Below are 21,153 nucleotides of genomic sequence, written 5' to 3'. Positions count from 1 at the left end.
CTTAAAACAGCCCTCCCAGCTCAACCCTTTGCTCTATAAAAAGGGGATCCTCTTCTTTTTTTCTCCAGACTTGCCTATGGCGTGTCCCAAACTGGAATCCGTTCTGCCGGAATTAACCCATTTTTCTGATTAAATAACTTGACAGTTTTAATTTTGAGGGTAACGGTACCATTATTGTCCTCATTCTATAAATGGAGAAATGCAGGTACTGGATGGCGAACTCCCCGCTCCAGTCAGGAAGCTCGCCGCCTGCGCGGGACTGCAGGCAGCAAGCGGCCCCCCCAAGCCACCCGAGGCCGGGCTTCTGGGATAAATGCGCATGCTCCAAGAGCCCGGTGGAGCCGGCAGAGGGAGGGAGCGAGCGGGACGCCTCCAGCCACGAGGGGGAGCGCGCGGCCTCCCTGCCTCTCTGGCCCGCGCCTCCCATTGATGGTAGCTATCCCAGGGTTCCGAAGAGTGCCGGCCCTTCCGCCTCGGCAGCCATTGGAGGGCGGCAGGTTGGAGGGGTCCTCCCGCGGGTAGTATCCGCCGCCATCCGGGCTCCGGAGTCCCGGTGCGGCTCAGCGGCGTGCCTCGGTGCAGCGAGCGGGCCCGGGGAAGACGCGGCGCGGAGTTCCGGGCGGCGGGGATTCCCGAGCCCCGACTCACCTCCACCTCCTCTCCCCTTCCCTGTCCGCAGCCATGGCTCTGCGCTACCCCATGGCCGTGGGCCTCAACAAGGGCCACAAGGTGACCAAGAACGTGAGCAAGCCGAGGCACAGCCGTCGCCGCGGGGTGAGTGCAGGGGGCGCGCGGTCGGGGAGCCTCTTCCGGGGAGGGGGAAGGCCTGGGCGGAGGGCAAGGCCGGGGAAAGGCCCCTGGGGGAGGTCAGCACCGCGGAGCAGCCCCGTTCCGAGGGCTTGCGGGAGCCTGGGGGTGGAGCGGGAGAGGAGGCGTCGGGGGGACGGAGCAGTGCGTGCGGCCGACGCCTCGCCGGGCGCTCGGGGCGGAGGGAGCGGGTTTTGAAGCATGAGCAGAAATTTGCCCGCAGCACGGGAGCTGGATGTTCGGTACAATGTAAAGGGGACTCGGAGGCCCTGTGAGTTCGCTGCGGCCTGTGAAGCAGCTCCGACCCCGTGGTGCCCGGTCGGAGGGGGTTCCCGGCCCAGGGAACGGCCAGGCGGGACGTGACGTGTTTGAGCTCGGAGGGCGGTGGGCAGTTCGTGCCGCCATTGCACAGACCTGACCCGGGTCTCGTCTCGGGGCGCCCCACCCTGACTGCCTCCCCTCCCCCCAGCGCCTCACCAAGCACACCAAGTTTGTGCGGGACATGATCCGAGAGGTGTGCGGCTTTGCCCCGTATGAGCGGCGCGCCATGGAGCTGCTCAAGGTCTCCAAGGACAAGCGGGCCCTCAAGTTCATCAAGAAAAGGGTAGGTAGGCTTGTTACCAGACAAAGCGAAACTCAGGGTGGCGGAGCAGCCCAGAGACTGACTGGGCAGGTTTATGGGGGGCCGGGGCGCGCAGGGTGCTTGCTCAGCTGTGGCACATTCTTCCTGTTGTAGGTGGGGAGGGTTATTTTGGAATTTCTTAGTGATCAGTCTTCAACTGTGGCTTCACTTGTAGCCAGGCATGGGGACAAGGGTCCTGTGTGGTGTAGTGGCTTTGCTCCACCTTGGCAGGCGACCTCGCCTTCCCTGAACCCCTGCTGCTGCCTGCTTATGCGCCACCCAGGACCGAGGCTTCTCTGAACGGAGGGGCTGGCTGCGCTTCACACCAAGGGCGGGTGGGGCTCCTGGCCCTGACTGATGTCCCTTCCCGCCTGGCAGGTGGGGACACACATCCGCGCCAAGAGGAAGAGAGAGGAGCTGAGCAGCGTCCTGGCGGCCATGAGGAAAGCGGCAGCGAAGAAGGACTGAATCCCCGCTCTCTACGCAATAAAGCCTTTTCAGGAACTTGGGGTGTTCTGTCTGGTCCATCTGCTCAGAGCCCCCTGCTGCCAGCCTCCTTCCTGGGCCACAGAGGTGTGGGCATGTGGCAGTAGAAGAAAAAAGAAGCAGGCAGTACTTGAAATGGTGTTTTAATCATAGCTAAATAAGTCATATGCCAGGCTCAGTGATTAGGCTGTAAGTCAGGTTCCTGAGCCTCGGGGGGCTCGGCTGCCTGGGGCCTCTGCCCTGCTGGGCCCCTCGGTGCCAGCCACACCCAGGCTGCTGTCACCGCTCCGGGGCCAGAGCCTTGGCCTGCTCCTCAGGGAAGGCTATGGCGAAGATTTCATGGTAGTGCTCCACGAAGTGGACCTCCAAGCCCTCGGTAATGAAGGCAGCCAGGTCATAGAAGTCCTTCTTGTTCTCGGCGGGCAGGAGGATGCATGTCACGCCAGCGCGTTTGGCCTGGGAGGGGACAGCAGGTCAGCCAAGGGCAGAAATGGGGTTAGGAGCCTAGGCCTCGTCCTGGAATCCCCACCCTACGGTGTCGGGGAGACGTTTCCTGAATCTATGGCAGTGCCCACTGCTTTACACTTAGGGGTTCACACTTGTGCGGGGAGCTGGAAAGGAACCGTGAGTGCATTTAAAATACAGCCAACATGACATTTCCCTGCTTGCCTGGAATTCCAGCCCCATAGGCCCGGGCCTCTGCACTGCCATCCCTCAGCCTGAATCCACCCCTTGGAGGACAGGGACTCGGTCCACGGGGCTCCTGGAGCATCTGCCCCGGAGATCCTGCCTCCCAGAGGCTGTTAGGCGGGGTGCTGTGGAGGGTGCTCTGCCAAGGGTAAGACGGCACAGGTGTGCCTCTGGTCTCAGCCCACCAACCTAGTACCCATGCAAGGCCGCGTGGGCGGGGCGGGGGTCCCACTGCCATCCTCCGGGAGCCAGATGGGTACTTTCTCATGAAGAGGCCCTGAACACTATGCAAATGACTGGAGGGGCAGCCCAGTCCCGTGCCACCCTAGGCTTCGCTTTGCCAGCCTATAAAATGGGCCATCCCCCTTTGTCGCCTAACCCGTGTAATGTGGCTGGGAGCTTCCCGGGGCAGTGTCAGCCCTCGGGCCCCACACTCACGGCGATGGTCTTCTCCTTGATGCCGCCCACGGGCAGGATCTTGCCTGTGAGGGAGACCTCGCCCGTCATGGCCAGATTCTGCCGCACTGGCCGGTCCATGGCCAGCGAGAGCAGGGCTGTGACGATGGTGCAGCCGGCGCTCGGGCCGTCCTTGGGGGTGGCGCCCTGGGGGGAGATGCAGGTGGGTGGTGGGCCCCACTGCTCGCAGCCGGCAGGGCCAGAGCTGGGGTCTGGGCGGGGCCCTCACCTCGGGCACGTGCAGGTGGAGGTGGGAGGTCACCAGGTACTCGTTGGAGGGGTTGTGCTGCATCAGGAAAGCCCTGGCAAAGGTGTAGGCGATGCGGGCACTCTCCTTCATCACCTCCCCCAGCTGGCCTGTGACCTCCAAGCTTCCGTCCTTGTCCCCCTTGTCCTTGTCCCTCGGCCGCCTCAGTGACGTCTCAACAAACAGCGTAGAGCCTCCTAGGAGTGGAGAAGGCGGAGCCTGTGTACGCAGGAGTGGGCTGTTCCTCCCCAGCTCCTCTGGACGTCCCCACACAGCTGCTGCACAGTCCCCACGGCCACCCTAGACTTTGAGACCCTGCTGCCCCCCACCACACGTCACTGTGAATGCCATCCTGAGCACCACACCTTTGGCCATTCTGAACCTGCTGGCTATGGAGCCCCAAAGCTGCACAGGACCCCTGCCCACCACCAGGAACAGTCCTGGCTGCGTAGGACTCGGAGCCACACCACCCTTCAGAGCTGTCTGCCCCAGCCTCCTCTTGGGCTGAACAATGTCACCTGGTCTTGGAAGTCCCCCTCCAACCCCTTTCTCCCCTGCTGGGTAGGGGCCCCCAGGCCAGAGGCTCCCGGGCTTTGAGGGACTCTTCTCCCCAGCCTGACCCCCAAAACCTGTCAAAGCATCATCCACATTAAATTTGCCTGTGGGCCGCTCTGCCATCTCCTGGTCCCATCATTTTCCTCCATCAGCCCCAAATCCCAACTCCCCATGCTATTCAGCCGGGAGGGGCACGCAGAGCTACTGGTAGACACCAGCCACAGTCCCGGGTCCCAGGGGGTGACCCGCAGGGACCGCAGAGCTCCCCTCCCTTCTGCCGACAGGCCACTCACCCATGGCGGTCCAGGCCAGCCCCATGACCACACCGGGAGGCGTCACGTCATACATGCGGTCCACAGTGAACATGGGCTTCCCCACGAAGTCCTGCAGGTTCTCAGGTGTCACCTCCACGAACTCGGCCTCGCCACTGACGATCTTGTAGGCAGATTTCCGTAACACCTGCCGGGGTTGGCCCAGGGTGGGCAAGGGCCAGAGGGGCCTGTGTGTGCGCAGGCCCACCAGCGCTCCCTACCTGCCGTAAGCATCATCCCAACCATTTTAAGTGCACAGCTCAGCAGCCTTAAGCACATTCATGTGTCCTATGACACCCCCACCCCCCATCTCCCCAAACGGAAGCTCTGACCCATGAAACACTCCCACCCCCTCCCACGGCCCCTGGCCCCACCACCCACTTTCTCGGCAGATGGGGGTCCTCTAGGGACCTCCTCAGGGTGGGTCAGGCAGCACGGACCTCTGCGCGGGGCTCAGGGCAGGCAGCTCCAACCCCAGGCCCCTCCCACCACCAGGGGCAGCCCTCAGCCGCCCTCTCACCTTCTCCACCTGCTTCTGCAGGTTGCGGACGCCGCTCTCCCGGCAGTACTGCTTGATGAGGAGGGTCAGCACGTCTGATGACAGCCTGGCCTTGCTCTCATCCAGACCGCACAGGGTGCGGGCTTGCGGCACCAGGTACCGCTGGCAGGGACAGAACACAGCCGTCAGCACCCCGGGGGGCTGGGACTGGGGTCAAGAGCCGACACAGCTCCCACGGCCACCGCCCACTACCCCAGCCTCACCCGGAACCCTGGCCCGGCAAAGGACAAGGAGGTGGACCCAGGGCCTGCCCACATGGAGCGTTCGTCCAGCAGTTGGGGGTGCCAGGGAGGCCGCTCCGGGAGGTAGGACCTCAAGGGTGAGGGCCAGCAAGGCCAGGAGGGAGGGTGGCGGTGTCTGGGCAGAGCCCCGCAGGCACAGGACCCTGGGTGGCGAGCCTGGTGCCGCCACCCTCCAGAGGCTCCAGGGCCGGCTTCCCCTGTGCCCACTGTCAGGCCCACTCCAGGCCTCCCTCCCTCTATCCCCCCCTCCGTCATCCGAGACACAGCTTCTCCAGGAAGGCCTCCCTGATGCCAGGGCTCTATACCTCTCCACAAAGAACCCCTGAATGGCCTGTGACACTGGGAGAGAGGAAACAGAGATGAGTCCTGACGCAAGGACCCCCTGGGTGACAGGTCTAGGGCAGCTGCCCCTTCCGTGACACCCGTGTGTGCCAAGGACAACAGGCCTGTGGCCAGGTGGCCAACCGTGGGGTTGGAGGACGGCAACTGTCTGCATGTGAGCAGCGGGCGGAGCCTCCATCAAACCTTGAAGTGGGGTTTTGATGGATCTGGGAGGGAGCACCCGGAGAGGGCCTGGGAGCCCCTGCCAGTCCCACGACTTGCCGGAACCTCTTGGCTGTCCCCTAGTTGTATGTTCACAGTAAACTGGTGACAGTAAACAGTGAGCTGTTCTAGCAGTTCATCAAACACAAGGAAACGTGGGGACACACTACTTTATGGCTGGGGGTCAGAAAACCGAGGGGTCCCAGAGTGGCGCCTAAGGCAGGGCAGCCCTCAAGGACAGAGGCCTTAACCGGTGGGGTTTGACTAACTCCACAACCACCGCCCCTTTGAACCCAGGCAGCGGCAGAGTAGGTGGACTAGGGAGACAGCGGAGGGGCTGGCTGGGGTGGGCAGCGGCCCTGGGGTGTCTGAGGCGAGAGCTCTCTCCGGAGCACCTCGGGGGCAGTGCCGGGCCTGCCCCGCTGGCCCTGTGGAAGGGCGCCACAACAGCACGTCCCCGTGGATGCCCAGCTCTGGTGAGCACCACATTCAGTGAGCACTCGTAGTTCTCGGGCCTAGGCTGCCACAGAGGCCCCTTCTCAGGGAACTGGCCTCACCTCTGCAATGGCGAGCTTCTCCTGGGCCACGTAGCCAGACACGCTGATCATCTCCATCCGGTCCCTCAGCGGCTCCGGGATGGTCTCAGTGACGTTGGCAGTGCAGATGAAGAGCACCTGGGAGGGGCGGTGGTGAGGCCTGCAGGATGGGCCAGCTGCCCCACACCAGGCACGGCCCCCAGGTGGCCACCCACCTTGGACAGGTCCACAGGCACGTCCAGGTAGTGGTCCAGGAAGTTGGCATTCTGCTCAGGGTCCAGCAGCTCAAGCAGTGCTGAAGAGGGGTCTCCCTGGAAGCCCCGGCCAATCTTGTCCACCTGGGGGGGCCGAAGGCGGTGGGCGGGTGTGGCGCCTTGTCTGGCCCCCAGGTCTGCTAACCAGACACTCCTGGTAGGGGACTAGTGGGTGGGACTGGGGAAGCCCTGGGCGAGAGCGGGAGGGCTGCCTTCGCCTGTCGGATGGCCCAGGAGCAATGCCATGAGACGCCCAGACGCCCCCCGCTGCGGTCAGGCCCCCGTGAGACTCGGAGGCCACCGAAACCACAGGGGCCAGGGGCTCGCCGGGACGCAGGCCCCGCCCACTCAGGGCCGCCTGGAGCTCTAAGCCAGAGGGCAGGCCCCTGTGTACCTCGTCTATGAGGACCAGCGGGTTCTCCGTCTTGGTCTTCTTCAGGCACTGGATGATCTTCCCCGGCATGGCACCCACGTATGTCCGCCTGTGGGGGGAAGGCACAGCTGGGGCGGCCGGGGCCTCACCCACGGTACCCACAGGCCCAGCCGGCTCGGGGCCCCAGGGCCACCTGGAGGAGCCACTGGAGACGCACTGATCATGGCCACAGTGGAGGCCAATGAACAGCGGCAGCTGCTGTCCGTGCCGGGCCACAGGGCCCTGGGTCACTCAACAGCCTCACGCCTGCAAGCAGGGGGGCGTGCCAGCATGTCCCCCCCAGCTCAGGTTCAGGGTGGGGATGGGGCCACGGCCAGGCCCCACTCAGACCTGGCCCCCAGCAGCACTTCCCACCCAGAGGGTGAAACCAAGCCCACACTGCCCGACCCAACATAACTGGAGGGCCAGGGGGGCGGGAACGGCCCCCGTGCTGGGCCCCCGCAGGCATGCACAGCCTGGTAGGGCAACTGGGCCCAGGGCCTGGCCCTGCCTGTCAGAAGGATTTCCTGACAACCTACTTGCCCTACTGCGCACACCAGGGCCTCCCTGGGAACGGACCAGATGTGAGCCTTGAGCTTGTGAGCTGAGCCCCAGCAGGCAACCAGACAAACCAGAGGAAACCAAGGGCGAATGGAGCTGTGCGCTGGTGCCACTTCTAGGGGGCGGGGGGTCTTAGGGTGAAGATAAGGAATGCCGTAGGGAGAGGTCTGCAGCAAAGAGGGGGGAGGACAAACTGTGTGGGTATTTGGAGGAAAAGGGTTTTCTGGGCAGAGGACACCGCACGTGCAAAGGTCCTGGGGCAGCACTGTGCCTGATTGGTGGAGGAACAGTGAGGACGTCCGTGCGGCTGAAGCACAGTGAACGAGGGGGAAAGGAAGGGAATGGGGCAGGTGGTGCTTGGGCTGGTGGACCTCGGGGAGGACCTGGGCTCTGACCTGAGGGAGGTGGGCACATGGAGGGCTGTGGGCAGGGGGGTTTCACTGCTGTTATCAATGCCATGTGGTCCTTGTTCTGAGACCCCAGGTGGCATGGAACACCTGCCTGCTCCTGCCCTCCTGGGCCCCTCTCCCAGTGATGCATCCCCAGCATCACAGATGGACCCTGCACTCATTTAGAAACCCAGCGGAGGCCTCTCCTTAGCCCTGGAGAATGGTCCTTGTCTACAGTTCTGGGGCATTGCCTGAACTGGGGGCAAAGGGGCACCAGGGCCAGCCTCTGCCTTCCCTCTGTCCCCTCCCCCTCCTTCGTCCTACAGTTCCTCCCAGCTCAGACTCCAGCCCTGAGACCAGAACTTGTGACAGCTCCCCGCATCCAGCGCTGTGCAGAACGCATCTCCTGCCACGGCCCTGCCGCACTCCACGTCCCACCTCTCAACACCTGGAGCGCACACCAGGCTCCAGGCTGGGGATGCCACGGGCGCGACCACCTCCCTGGGGTGGGGACAGTGAGGAGCAGGGACCACAGCAGACCGGGTGTTCTCCTCCCACGCGGTGGGCGGCCCGGCTCTGGCCAATCGCTGCCAGGAAGGCATGCGAGCCGGAGGGGCTGAGTGGGGGTGGAACTGTCTTCGTTCTCAGAGAAGCCAGAAACTGACTTTGAAACATGGACACAAAACCTCTTTGAACACTGCAGTTTGTCAGGCGTTTGCGGCAGGTGCGGGTGGCGCAGCCGGGCACTGGGGAGGCACCAGGAGATCCTGTGGGGTGGTTGGTTGGTGCAGCCGCACACCTACCAGTCATGAGGCAGAACACCCAGGACAGCTCACGACAGTGCCACCTCCCCACACCTCCTCTGCAGGCAGAGACAAACTTGCAACAGGTACTTGCATATGTTACCCCCAGTTCTCTGCAGAGGCCGGCACGGTGGGAAGCCCCAAGTGAGCCCAGCACCTGGACTGCCCCACCAAGGGCGCCCCGCACGGGGCCAGGCGGCCCGGACACTCGGACACAGGACAGCAGCCCTGCGTGGCCGATGAGGGAGGCAAGAACCCGGGGGGCGCTGAGGCTGGTGGGACACAGGCTGGGATCACAGGGGCCATCTTCTGACAGCCTGGCTGAGATACCCTCTGGGTGGTCGGGTGGCTGAGATTTTGATCCAGTGTTGAGGCCTGGATTCGGCCCAGTCTGCAGTCATTCGAAGCCTGGGCTTGTCAGTTAATCCAGTGAGTAGAGCTCACCGCTGACTGCCAACACTGCTCCCACACATGGAAGACCAGCCAGGAGGGACAAGGCCGGACGGGGCACGGGGAGCCCAAGGGGAGAGGCTGTGCCTACCTGTGCCCCTTGATCTCGGCCACATCAGTCATGCCCCCAACACTGAAGCGGAAGTACTCGCGGTTCAGGGCGCGGGCGATGGAGCGGGCAATGCTGGTCTTGCCCACGCCAGGCGGACCGTGGAAGCAGAGGATCTTGCCCTGGGTGGAGCCCCGGAGCTGGCTGACGGCGATGAACTCCTGCAGGCAGAGCGGCTCTGGTGAGGGCCCCGTCATCCTCTGCACAGCAAGGGGCTGGCTGCCAGGGACCAGGCACACCAAAAAGCTGAGCTGATGGGAACTGTCACTTGCCAAAGGGAGAGGGACAGCCTACGGTGCCAATGGGCCAGGAGAAGGCGGTGACTGATGGACGACTGTGGGTGACTGTGGCGCCAGGTCCTTCCATCTCCCATCTGGGATCACAGCAGCCTCCTCTCTCCTGCCCAGCCATGGCCCTTGCCCTGAGCCATGCCCTCGTTTGTGCCTCCTCCAGCACAATTTCTAGCCCCCTTGTAAATCCACGAGCCCGCTACGCAGGGCAGGCTGGCCTGACTGCCCTGGCATCCCTGAGCCGCTGTGCTGCCAGCCCTCTAGCTGGAGGCCCCTGCCTCACCTTTCTTAGCCCTGCCCACCCTCCCCAGCCTTGCCTCAGCCCAGCCCCTCCCAGAGCCCCAGACCCACAAACCCACTAGGGGGCTCCTCTGGGTCACCCACAGAACAGAGGGTATCCTGGGTCCCAAGCTGAGACACCCACCACCCACAAATCCAGACCACGACAGACCCCATTTCAAAGCGCGGGCCCTGGGTGCACGAGGCAAGAGCCGGGGACGAGCTGGGACAGGCAGCGCCTGGGGGTGCAGCAGCCTTACCAGGATGCGCTTCTTGACGTCCTCCATCCCGTAGTGGTCCTCCTCCAGCACCGCCTGGGCCCGGGCCAGGTCCAGGTTCTCGTCGCTCTGCTTGCCCCACGGGATGGACGTCAACCAGTCCAGATAGTTCCGGGTGACGCTGCCACAGACAGGCCAGAGCCAGTGAGCAAGGCCCGGCCGGCTGCCAGGCCCTGCCACTGGTAACCCGAGCCTGACACCAGCACCATGCCACATGCACCTCCGCTGGCCGGGCTGCCCTGGCATGAGCTGCACCCCGGGAATCGGCACAGGCGCTAGACCCACAGGCCAGGCTGGACATAGCAAGCACGGGGATTGCTCAGGGTCCCCATCACAGAGGGGACGGGTTGGTATAAGGGAGACAACCAGGCCAGGGCAAGCAGGGAAACTAAGCCTGGGGCTGGCAGGTCAGCACTGCCAGGAGAGTGACCGCCAGGCAGGGAGCTGCGCACCCAGGGACAGCAGACACCCTGTGCCTAGGACAGCCCTCAGCAGGGTCCTCCCAAGAGGGAGGTGAGGGTCAGAAACAGAGGCAGGAGCCACACACCCTGAAGCTGGAGCGGGGGCTCCGAGCTGAGGGATGTTTCCCCGAAGCTGGAAGACAGGAAACAGATCCTGTCCGAGACCACCCAAGAGGACCCAGCCCCCACCACCTGGACTTTAGGACTCGGGCCTCCAGACCGCGGGACAGGTCTGTTCCATCCAAGGCACTAAGTTTGTGGTCATTTGTGAGCAGCGGAAGCCCAGGAAACAGGAATGAGCCCAGGAAGAAAGCTCAGGGTGTCTGTACTGAGGACTTGAGTGCCTGGGGGACACAGTGAGTCCCAGGGTCCTTCTGCAGAGGACCCAGGCCTCCCGGACACCCTGAGTCAGGGAGGGGCCTGGCCTGGCAGCCCAGGAGGAACGGAGGGCCCGGCCAAGCCCTGGCCAGCCCACGAGCTGCCCACGAGCAAAGCCTGAAAACTCCCACAGCTAATTGGCCACACTCACCCGCTCACAGCCAATGTACCCGGGACCGCGACCAGCCGGGGAGCTGGGCCCCCGGGAGCACGTGCTCACTTCCTGGCTGAGTCTTAAAGCAGCATGAGGGGGGCCAGGGGCAGACCCAAGGGGAGGAGGGTGGCCTCGGAGGTTGGCTCCTGGCCCCGGCGGGGAGCACCAGCTTGTGCCCAGACAGCCCTGCCTCCAGAGGATGTCCCCGGGTTCAAATCCTTGTCCCCACCTACCAGCTCAGAGGCCCCGGTCAGTGACCCACCACGTCTGAGTCCCTATTTCTTCCTCTGTGAAAGCGGGACGACACAGGAGGGCGTCCACACAGGGCGGTAAGCGAGGACTGACACCCTGTGGCTGCCTCTCCAGACGTGAAGCCCCCGCAGAGGCGAGGGCCCCACCCCTGGCTCCCGGCGCCGCCCAGTGCTCACTTGAACTCCGAGGAGTGGTTGTCCAGCAAGCCCAGCTTGCTCAGCTCCTCGTCCACGACATCCATCACGTGCTTGGGGACCACGAGCTCCTTGAGGCGCTCGCGGAACTTCTCCTCGATGGCGTCCTTGTCCTCCTTCTCCAGGCCCAGCTCCTTCTTGATAATCTTCAGCTGCTCCTGCAGGAGGTACTTGCGGTGCGTCTGCTTGATTTTCTCCTCCACCTGCGGGGCCCAGAAGCCGCTGTCAGAGAGCCCACGGGGAGGTGCGTTGGCGTGTCCGTGGGACAACCCAGGCCAGGGAGGAGCCCTGCTGCCTTGGGACACAGCGCACTTCCTTCCATCATTGGCCTGAAGTCCCCCCAAGCGTGGGCCTCCCTGGGCGCAGCAATAAACCTCCCCAAGTACCCAGAGAGGAAGGCATGTGCTTTTCACTCCTAACGATGACGAGGGGAAGCTCAGCCTGACAGCGGCACGTGTCCCCAGCTTCCCGCGGGGGCGGCGAGCTCCTCTGAACAAAGCAGGCAGCTGCTGCTGGCCCTGAGCCCCCGGCCAGCACCGCCACCCCCGCCTACGGGGTCCTGCCGCTGTGTCCGTTGTATCTGAACCTTCCCTTGTGTCAACAGCCAAGTGTTAGGGGTTTCCCAACTAAAAATGTGGTAGGAAACTTTTTCTAAAGGAAAGTTGAGTGAAAAAAGTGAGTCAAATCTGAAAAATGACACATCGTGGTGGGTAACTGACAATCTAGGCAGCCCAGGACTTTGCCCCAAATTAGGAAGGGGCGCTTCAAACAGCCGAATCTTGGGGAAACAGCTTTTCAACCTTTCCCAGGCTGGCTCCCGATTTCTAGTGCTTCCCCCAGGACTTCGAGAGCAGAGAGATCCTGCCCTTTGACAGAGGACAGTCCTGCGACCCCTCCCTCTGGCTCAGCTAATGAGGCGTTTTAAGTGTTCACATGCAGTTTCATGGTCCCAAGTGAGAGCAATGGACTGCAGGCAGCCCCCAGGACAGACTCCCCCTGCCATCTCAGGCTCTGGCCCAGCTCACCTCCCGGCCCAGGCGCTGCTGCAGCTTACTGAGTTCAAACTCCTTCTTGAGGAGAGAGAGGGCCTTGTACAGCCGCTTAGGAATCTGCCAATAGAGATGGGAGGGGACAGTCAGAACAGTCATCCATCTGTGCAGGATGAGGGGAGTGTGGGGGCACAGGCACCCCACAAGCTGCTGAGCACAATCTGGGCAGGTCACCCTGGCCATGCCTCACCAAATCCGAGGCATGCAACCTCTGACCCAACAAGCCAGATGAATCCCCCTGGGCCACACTCACGCTAGTCTCCTCCAGGACGTCCTGCAGCTCATGGGACTCAGCTCCAGTCAGCGCAGCACCCATGTCACTCAGGTAGATGGGGTTGTCCACCACCCTCTGGCCGGCCTGCATCATCTGCAGCACAGACTCCCTGGAAGGGCCACACGGATGCTGCCACGGGGCACAGGGACACACGGCAGCTGGGCCTCACTTCTCACTGGACCATGGAGCCACTCGAGGGCCCCGGCCTTGGCCTCCTCTCCCTGCACTGTGCAGAGAGCAGCTGTGCATCTGGGCCTCCCCAAGTTCAGGCCTAGTGGGGCCACCATCGTAGAACCAAGAGGTGAACACCACCCCACCCCTTTCTGCCCAGAAGCCAGCTCCACCCAGCAGCCACTCAGTGACCCAAGACTCCCTCCCTCCTCCCTAGCTGATGACCACGAAGGCTTCCAGCCAAATCCAGGCCCTTGTTAGCAGGAAGAAGACAAAGAACCGAGGCCAGGTAGGACCCCCAACTTCTCAGCCCAGTGCCTTCCTGCCTAGAGAGAAGCTGGCTCTATGCACACAGGGCTAGGCCCTGAGCCACAGATTCCCCCAACCACCAAGGGATTCTACGGAAGGACACTCTGAGACAGTATACCCCAACCCCGCGGCAGGAAGAGCCACACAGACCCAAGCAGGCCTCGGGGACGGCGGCCACACACTGGGGCTGGGGGGGCGCAGACCGACCTGTAGAGCGGGTTCAAGGCGATGATGTCCCGGATGGTCTTCACGATCTCGGCAGTCAGCGCCTGGTGAGCAGTGGGCCGTGTGGGTCACTGGGCCACGGGGGCACCCCACCCACCTGGCCCTGGCCAAGGACCCCAGCAGCCCAGGAGCAGAGCCCAGATGCACAGGTCACAGGGACAGGGGCCCAGGCAGTAAAAGCCAAAACCAATGCCTGTCTCCCTAGACTGCACTGAACCTTGACCTAGGAAGAAGCCTTCTTGAGGGAAAAAAATGGGGAGAAGGAGGCTTCTTTACTCCATTTTAAGCACTGTCCTCACAACTGACATTGGTCCAACCACAGTGGGGGACACCCCGATCTGGGGAAGTGCCTGAGTCACCCGGGCTCCCGGCCTGTCCCACCCAGAGCCTCGGGCCCCAGGCTCCCTTCCAAGGCAGGGGTCCCTCTGCCGTGGATGCCACGGGCTTGGCCAGTCCTCACTCCCTGCCAGGATGCTGATAACGCTTCTGGCAGGATCATCGGGTAGTTTACAGCCTAAAGACCCGCGGCTCCTTGGATCCCGGGAGGCTCCCGAAGAGGGCACATGCGGGCGTGAAGCCAGCCACGTTCTCAGTGTGGCCGCCGCTCTCTGGTTCCTGGCTTTGTCCCTGAACTGCCTGAGGTGACCTTGCTAGAAGGAACCAGCACAGGCCAGCTGGAGGCGTGCAGCTCTCAGGAACGAGGGCGTGCTTGCTCTCTGCATGGTCCGATTGCTTCCCACCACAGCATGTGTGTGCTCAGCCCTGCATGTCCCCAGTGACGGGACTGTCACGGGCAATTCTAAGGCTGTGGCACCCAGCACAGCGGCCTCTAGGCAGTGGAAGCCATGCAGGTGGCAGGGAGCGAGGGAGGTGAAACCACGCACTCTGTTCCTCGGTCAGCCAGGCATCAGGCGTCTGACAGCCCCAGGAGCTGACAGCACAGAACTGTCAGGCACTCCCACCACGGCAGATAGCACTGCTCCAAGGGCCCCGAGGGCCCCACGGGTGTGACTGCTGGCCCAGGCCAGCAGCAGTGCAGCTGAGCGTCACCCAGGGCCCGAGGGAGACGTGGCCAACGCGTGGCAGCACTGCCTTCCGCCGAGCTCGGGGCTGCCCTGGAATCCTTCTCAACCCGGGGCCAGGGGGCCAGGCCAGAGCGCTCAGCTATGCCTCCTGTGTCCTCAGGGGCCAAGACCACAGGGCACATGCACCTGAGCAGCCCTGGGGAGAGCTGCCTTCCATCCTCACTCCGTGGAGGCAGGCCGCAAGGTGGGAGGGCACCTCCCTCCCCGCCCCCCGACCCCAACAGCTGGCTGGCCACGCGAGGCAGGCCAGTGAGCCTGGGTCTGGGGGTCAAGGTGGCCAGAAGGCTATTTCCTGCCAGGCAGCATGGGCCATGCCGACTGTGTCCTGCTTCCCCTGGCCCACCCCCTGGGCGTGCAGGGAGGGGGCTGTCACGGAAAGGACGGCCCTGCCTGGGGAACGAAGGCAGGAGTTGGACGCGAGTTTAAATCCTGCCATCTCCACCTGTGCCTAAGGACCCGGACTGTTTCCTTTACCTTTCTGATGCCAGTTTCTTCTAAAGACTTTTGGGAGGAAAACCACACTTTGCATTCCAAAACCTGAGGCCCACAACGGGCTAGACCCCTGCAGAGTGCATGGCGCAGGGGGAGCCACTGGGCAGCCACGCTGACTCACCTTCACTTCCTCCGTGACCTGGAAGTCTTCGTGGACTACGTTCTCAACCTCCACCATGAGCACCTCGCCAAGGGGGCCCGAGGCGGGCTCCATCACCACCTCCATCTGGCGCTTGGGGCCCACGTCTCCCTCAGCCTCCTGCTTGACTCTCTTGGGCTTCCGGCGGGCCTTCTGCTTGTTTTCAGCCTCGGGCTCTTCCAGCTCCACCTCCAACTCTCTGTTGATGTGGATCCTGAGGATGGAGAGAAGCAGGGGAAGCCAGAGGCTGGCAGTGGCCCTGGGACTGACGGTAAGGGTCCGGCTGTGGGGGTGCAGGGTGGCCCAGGGCCCTGGGGACCCCGCTGCCTTCTTGGGACTCTGACGCCAGCACCCGTTTGCCCTTGGGCTCCAGCCCACCCATGTGGTCCCAGTTCTCCACATCATCCCCCGCTGCCCTCCTTGGACGTTACCTTTAGAAGCCTGCTGGCCGACCGGCAATAACCAGCCCTGGGGCCCAGCACCGGCTGTCTCTGGGACTGCCAACCCCAGCCCTGCCCCTCCCCCTGGACTTGAGCTCCCCACACAGCAGCTCCTTCACATCATTCAGGCCTCAATTCAAGGGCATCTCCCCAAAGAGGTCCCTGCCCACGTCCCAGGCACATGGCGCCACGCACACACACACCGTGGCCCCGCCCATCTTCGTTCCGCCAGCACCCGCTGCTGTCACCCTCAGCTCACGACCTGTTTTTGGATCCTGCCGCCGCCACAAAGAGTGGGCTCCCTGAGGCGGGCCCCATGCCTGTTACTCTGCTCACAGCTGAGTGCCCTGTGCTGACCACACACAGGCCGTTTCTCCTCTCAGCTCCTGTCACTCGAGTGACTGACCAGTGACTGCCTCCGAGGGCCAAGAGCCCCACCCCGGCAGGGACTCGGTGCCCAGCTGGCAGCAGGGAGGCACACGGAGGGCAGGATGTCAGCTGTGGGAGCCAGGACTGGTCCGGGTGCCTCGTGGGTTAGGACAGCAGCTGCAGCCACCACCGTTCTTACTAACTTCGGTTGCATCCTATTCTCTTTCCCCGGCCCACGAATCCTGTGGGACAGAGGGGCAGCCTCTTCCCTAAAACAGGCTCATCTCCTAAGGGGAGACCAAGCCAATGTGGGGCTCAGGCTGTGGGTGCCACCAGGACTTTCACACCATCAGTGCCGGCGCACACCCACTTCCCGACTGTGTTCAGGGTGCTACCGGCTGATACAAGGACAGGCTTTGTGAGAGCAAAGGATGGAAGGCTCTAGATTCAAGTCACCAGAGAGCTACTTCCATGAGGGGCCTTTCACAACATTTCCCGCGTGTTCATGTTCTGGGCCTCTGAAATGTTTCCCACGTATATTTGACCAAGGGATTCAGGTGAGTGTCTCAGAAAAGCTACGTTCCTTGGAAAACTCGTGAAGAGCTCTGCTCGGTTTCTCCATCAAGAGCTTCAACCAGCTGGCCTTGTAGATTTTCCTTAGTTAACCGTGACAGTGTAAGGGCTTCATTAACTGGGTGTGCAAACTCACATAGAGCCCTTCAGCAGACTGAACGCAGAAACTAACAATAATGTCTGGTTGAGACAAGCCACAAACCCCTCAGAGGCCTGCACCACATGACAGGCTGGTACGCACAGACCCTGCCCTTGGAGGAAAACCCGCCCAAATGAGCGCGCGGCGCTGACACGGGACACCGGCAATGTGCTACCTGGCTTTTGTGATGCTTTCCTGAATAATGTGCATAAAAGAAACGGCTTCTCGTGGACCACCCGCACTGCCACTTCACCAAGGGGACTCTGGGGAGAGTGGGATCCAGAGGCGGCACACCTCAGCGCCCACCTCCAGTGCTGGCCTGACCCCATGGCTGCCCAGCAGACCGAGAAGGGGAGGCTGTGCCATGGCCTGGGGGCACTCAGAGCTGCTTGCCCTTCCTGCCATCCCGGGGCTCGGGCTCTGCACCTCCTATGTCCCATGACGATCATGCGCAGCTTGTCCCCAAGGTCCTGCATCTCATGGATCTGGACAAACGTCCCCGTGTGGTAGACCTCATCCAGGCTCTCGACCACGTCGGCCTCGTTGCTGAGGGAGAGGGATACAAAGGCACGTGGGCACGGGTGCTGGCTCTCCAGGGCTCCCTTGGGCTAAGAGGGAGGAGGAGAGAAACACCCGAACCAGCCCGAGCAGAAAAGCACAGCCACTTCCTGGAGCCCTGGAGCCCAGCAGACTGCCTGCCAGCTCGGGGTTGCCGCGACCAGGGGCTACTGCACCTGAGCGGGCAGCTTCTGCCTAGCCAGCCGTGAGGGCCGTGGTTCCATTCCATCTTTCCCATTACACAGCCTGCTCAGGATGTACCTTCAAATTTGGAGGGGGACCCAATTCCCATTTAGTCCAGGTGGATGGACCTGGAGCTGCGACATCTGCCCACCTCACTCAGCCCCGAGCAGCCTCGCAGGTGTGTTTAACACCCCCCACGTCCTGACAACATGGGAAGCTTTGTGCTGTGGGCCGAGTCTTCAGCCCAGACTAAAAAGCGTGCTCAGGTCTCGGCCTCATCGCTAGTAGATTCTGCTCGGCTTCCTTCAGGTCAAGGGTCAGAGGTCTGGACTACCCTACGGGGCAGGACTTGCGGCAAGCTACACTCAGGCAACTGCAACGAAGGAGTGACGGAGGAATCACACTTACTTGTCATCTCTCTTTAGAAAGACACCGGCATAGGGCTGGGCCAGGCGGACTTTCCTTCTTAGCAGCTCAACCAACTTCTTATTTTTAACCTAGCATGACAATGACCTCAAGGTGAAATGCTGGGTACATTTTCTAGCTTACATTTTGACCACAACTCTAGCATCTTCTGTGTTACTCTTCCGGGATATGCTAATCTGATCCAGGATACTAACCAACATGGTCCAGAAACCTCTGAACCAAAGACAGACAGACAGACAGACAGAAAGAGAGGTGTGTGGCAAAAGGAGTGGGGTGAGGTCGGCTGGCTGCATTCTGTAAGTTTCCCCACCTTCCTGAAGATAACTCACAGCACACAACAGCCGGAACCAAGAAACCAACTTCACATCCAATTGCAGGACTGCTTCTGTGGCAAAACATCTCAGCTTGAACATGTAGACCATTCTGATGTTATCAACATCAGAAGGACAACACTAACTGTGCCTAATTCAAATGTGCCCACCCCACAGGCTGGTGACTTCAACTGTCACTCCAAGTATTTCCCAATCACACTTACACCCTGTTCACAGTCACAGCACACTCTCCCCACGTCACGTCAGTGGCAGCCAGGGGGCTAATGATGTCTTCCAGAAAGCACAACTGGGGGTGGGGACACACACCAGTGCCCTCACGGCTCAACTGCCTTCTCTTGGGCCTGTTAGTGCGCAGACCAGACTCTGAATAAACTTCCGGCCCTCCAACTTTAGGACACGTCAGAATGACCTGGAGGCCTTGGTAAAACAGACAGCTGGGCCCAGAGCCTGCAGGCCCCTGATACAGGGGCCTGCGGCAGCCTCAGGACCTGTATTTCAAGCCCCCAGGGGATGCTGACACTGGTCCAGGCACCAGGCTCCGAGAACAAGTGTTTTAACTCAACCCCTAACAGGGCCTTTTAGCTTACAGTCTGGGAATTCCTGACACGATGGATGCATTTTTTTCCCTGGGTAAAGATCCCTAATGGCCATCAGGAGAGTACATGACCCACCAAAAATAAAGAGTTACCAGTCTATGCTCAGAGAGCACAATTACAGAGAGAAGCTACTGGGGCAAGTTGGCCACATACAGCGTCCACTATAGCACCAACAATAAACACGCCTTACTAACATGTTCAGAAAATTTCCGCAGAAGTTTCCCTGATTTTACCTCTGCTAACAGCTGATGGCTACCATCACCCTGCGCCTGTCCTCCCTCTGGTAGGGTCTCTTTTTGCTGTTTACAAGATAACAGCAATAGAAACACAGTAAATACCGCATACCAGCCTCTGGCTATCCACAGACGCTCATTTGACCCTCCTGGATAGTACTAGGTGTGCAGACAGAATCTCTTGGAAGAACCATATCTCTGGGCACTGGGGACAAGGGACAGCTGCCACCCTGCAAGGCTGCAGGGGCCAGGACTTGTTCACCTAGGGACCTGGGCGGCAAGGTGTCCAGGGCAGGCTTCTGAGGTGTCAGGCCACACCTCATAGGAAACAGCAGCAGCTTCCTATTGAGGCTTATGAAGCACTAAACACGATTCTAAATCCTTTACACACGACCTTGTCTACTTCCTGCACCAGCTCTAAGAAATACGATACCATTAAGATGTCCATTTCACGGAAGAGAAAACAGAGGCCCAAAGGAACAGCGTGTCCAAGGTTCGGAGCTACAAAACGTAGAGCCATAGGAACCCACAGGGTCTGGCTCTGGGGCCTGCAGGTTAACCACCAGTCTACACCAAGGAAACCCCCTGGAAGGGGTAGCTCAGACACACAGTCAGCTGTGCTGGAGAGGAGGTGGAGGGGACTTCTGTGCCTCCCCACCCCCAACTAGCTGGCTGCTGCCCCTCTGTACTGTCCTTCCCCTTTCCAAAGGATCCCTGGGATTGATTTAGCAGACATGGGAGTGTGAGGGGGAGAGGCCAGAGAGTGAATGCAGATGCTGACTCACTGTATGACCTTGCTTGGACAGTGAAGAGATAAAACTTTCTCCTCCATGGACAAGTTTCCATTACTGTTTTTTTAAAAAAGGGGAAGGTAGGAAGAAGTCAGGCATTTGGGTCCTTCCTACTCTAAAAACTCAATTTTCTAACACTCACACTGCTTTCTCTCTATCACAACATCCTGGTTTCTCCCCGATTCCTAGCTTAATCTGAAACTTGTCGTCTGCTGTGTTCTCCACCAGAATATGAATTCCTTTAGCATGGGGACTGTGTCTGACTTGTTTGCTGCTGTGTCCTCAGTGCCTGATACATGGTAGGAGGTGAAGACACTCTGCTAAATGAAATAACTGTGGTGCACCTCTCTGAGAGCATCCTTCTCCCCACTTCCTCCAAAGTCTCCTAAACCATCCCTTGCTCTATTCTTCCAATGTAGTACTTACTGCCTCACAACAAAATTATTTACTAATAATCTTGTTTATTGCCTCTTGCATCCAAAAAGAACGGAGCTCCAAAGGCAGTGATTTTTGTCTTGTACACTACTGCATTGCTAACACTTAGAAGTGGACCTGGCACGTGGTAAGCGGCCAAAAAACATTTAAGGGAAGAATGAACCCTTATCCCCAAAGGGGCTCCTAATCAGACGGCAGACGGAGTTACACAACATTTATCAAGGCTCCCCAAAAAGTAACGGGGCCGCAAGACATGCTGGCTCCTGCCCAGCATGTATTTCTATGACTAGGATTCCTATTGGACAGCGCTAAAGCTCGTTGGATTCGACTCCACTGAAGGATCTGTAAATGGGGAGGAATTTCGCTCCAGTTCATCAAGCTGGTGGTGAGAATACAGGGACTCTAACTTCAGCCTTTGGAAACTTCGTGCCTGGAAAACTTTGGGAGGCATGAGGGTGCTGCTAAATGAGTCCTCGGGCCAACGCGCTCCTTGCAAAGGTGGGGGAAATGGAAGCCGGGCAGGGGCGCTCATTACCTCGATAATCTTGATGAAACGCGGGAACACCGGGTTGCGGGTGACCGCGATGAGCGGCAGGTGAGGGAACACGTCTGGGATCGTCATGGGCGTCAACGCCGTTATGACCGGGCCTTCTCCACCGCCCGCGCTGCCCCCGGCGCCAGCGACCCCATCCTCAGCGCCGCCCTCGGAGGCATCCTCGCTCCCCGAGAAGGCGTCGCTGCCACGGCTGTTCGCCTCCCAGAGGCCCCGCCGCTGGCTCGCGGTGGCGGGGCCTCTGCCCCACAGCGCCCAGGGAGGCGAGGCGTCGCAGGCCGGCCGGCTTCTGGGCAGCCACGCTCCGGCCACAGTCGGGACCCGCCCTCCCGCGGCGGCCAGCAGCGGCCGCCGCAGCGCCCACCACCGCGCAGCGCCCCACAGCCGCACGCAACCTGTGCCCGCCGTCATGGCCCGGCCATCCTGGCGGCGCACAGGACTGACATCACTACCTCTCTCCCAG

General features: G+C 61.2%; 2 protein-coding genes across 3 annotated transcripts; one reads left to right on the top strand and one right to left on the bottom strand.

Moving 5' to 3' along the window:
• The first annotated feature begins 197 nt into the window (after positions 1–197).
• Positions 198–1,933, top strand: LOC118911962 (60S ribosomal protein L36). 2 transcript variants are annotated; one of them, XM_057489779.1, is made up of 4 exons: positions 198–432; positions 680–774; positions 1,277–1,411; positions 1,808–1,933. In XM_057489779.1, exons 1-4 carry the CDS (start codon positions 213–215, stop codon positions 1,895–1,897), a joined length of 540 nt encoding a protein of 179 aa, XP_057345762.1. In that variant the 5' UTR covers positions 198–212; the 3' UTR covers positions 1,898–1,933. The 2 variants fall into 2 exon arrangements, with proteins under 2 accessions (XP_057345762.1, XP_057345763.1); XM_057489780.1 differs by lacking the exon at positions 198–432 and adding an exon at positions 486–553.
• A 109-nt stretch (positions 1,934–2,042) lies between these two features.
• LOC130680008 (lon protease homolog, mitochondrial) lies at positions 2,043–21,125 on the bottom strand. Its single transcript, XM_057489754.1, has 18 exons — positions 20,673–21,125; positions 17,733–17,821; positions 17,010–17,129; positions 15,045–15,276; positions 13,329–13,390; positions 12,621–12,750; positions 12,344–12,427; positions 11,301–11,521; positions 9,862–10,000; positions 9,015–9,193; positions 6,703–6,790; positions 6,270–6,392; positions 6,076–6,192; positions 4,695–4,835; positions 4,157–4,322; positions 3,291–3,505; positions 3,044–3,208; positions 2,043–2,371 (listed from the first exon to the last, which is right to left on the bottom strand). The coding sequence occupies exons 1-18, from the start codon at positions 21,099–21,101 to the stop codon at positions 2,195–2,197; spliced, it is 2,877 nt and encodes a 958-aa protein (XP_057345737.1). The 5' UTR covers positions 21,102–21,125; the 3' UTR covers positions 2,043–2,194.
• Positions 21,126–21,153: the final 28 nt, after the last annotated feature.

Source organism: Manis pentadactyla, chromosome 12 (genome assembly GCF_030020395.1).
Source record: "Manis pentadactyla isolate mManPen7 chromosome 12, mManPen7.hap1, whole genome shotgun sequence".
Classification (NCBI taxonomy): Eukaryota; Metazoa; Chordata; class Mammalia; order Pholidota; family Manidae; genus Manis; species Manis pentadactyla.
Note: the sequence above shows the minus strand (reverse complement) of the source record. Positions and strands in the feature narration are given on the sequence as shown.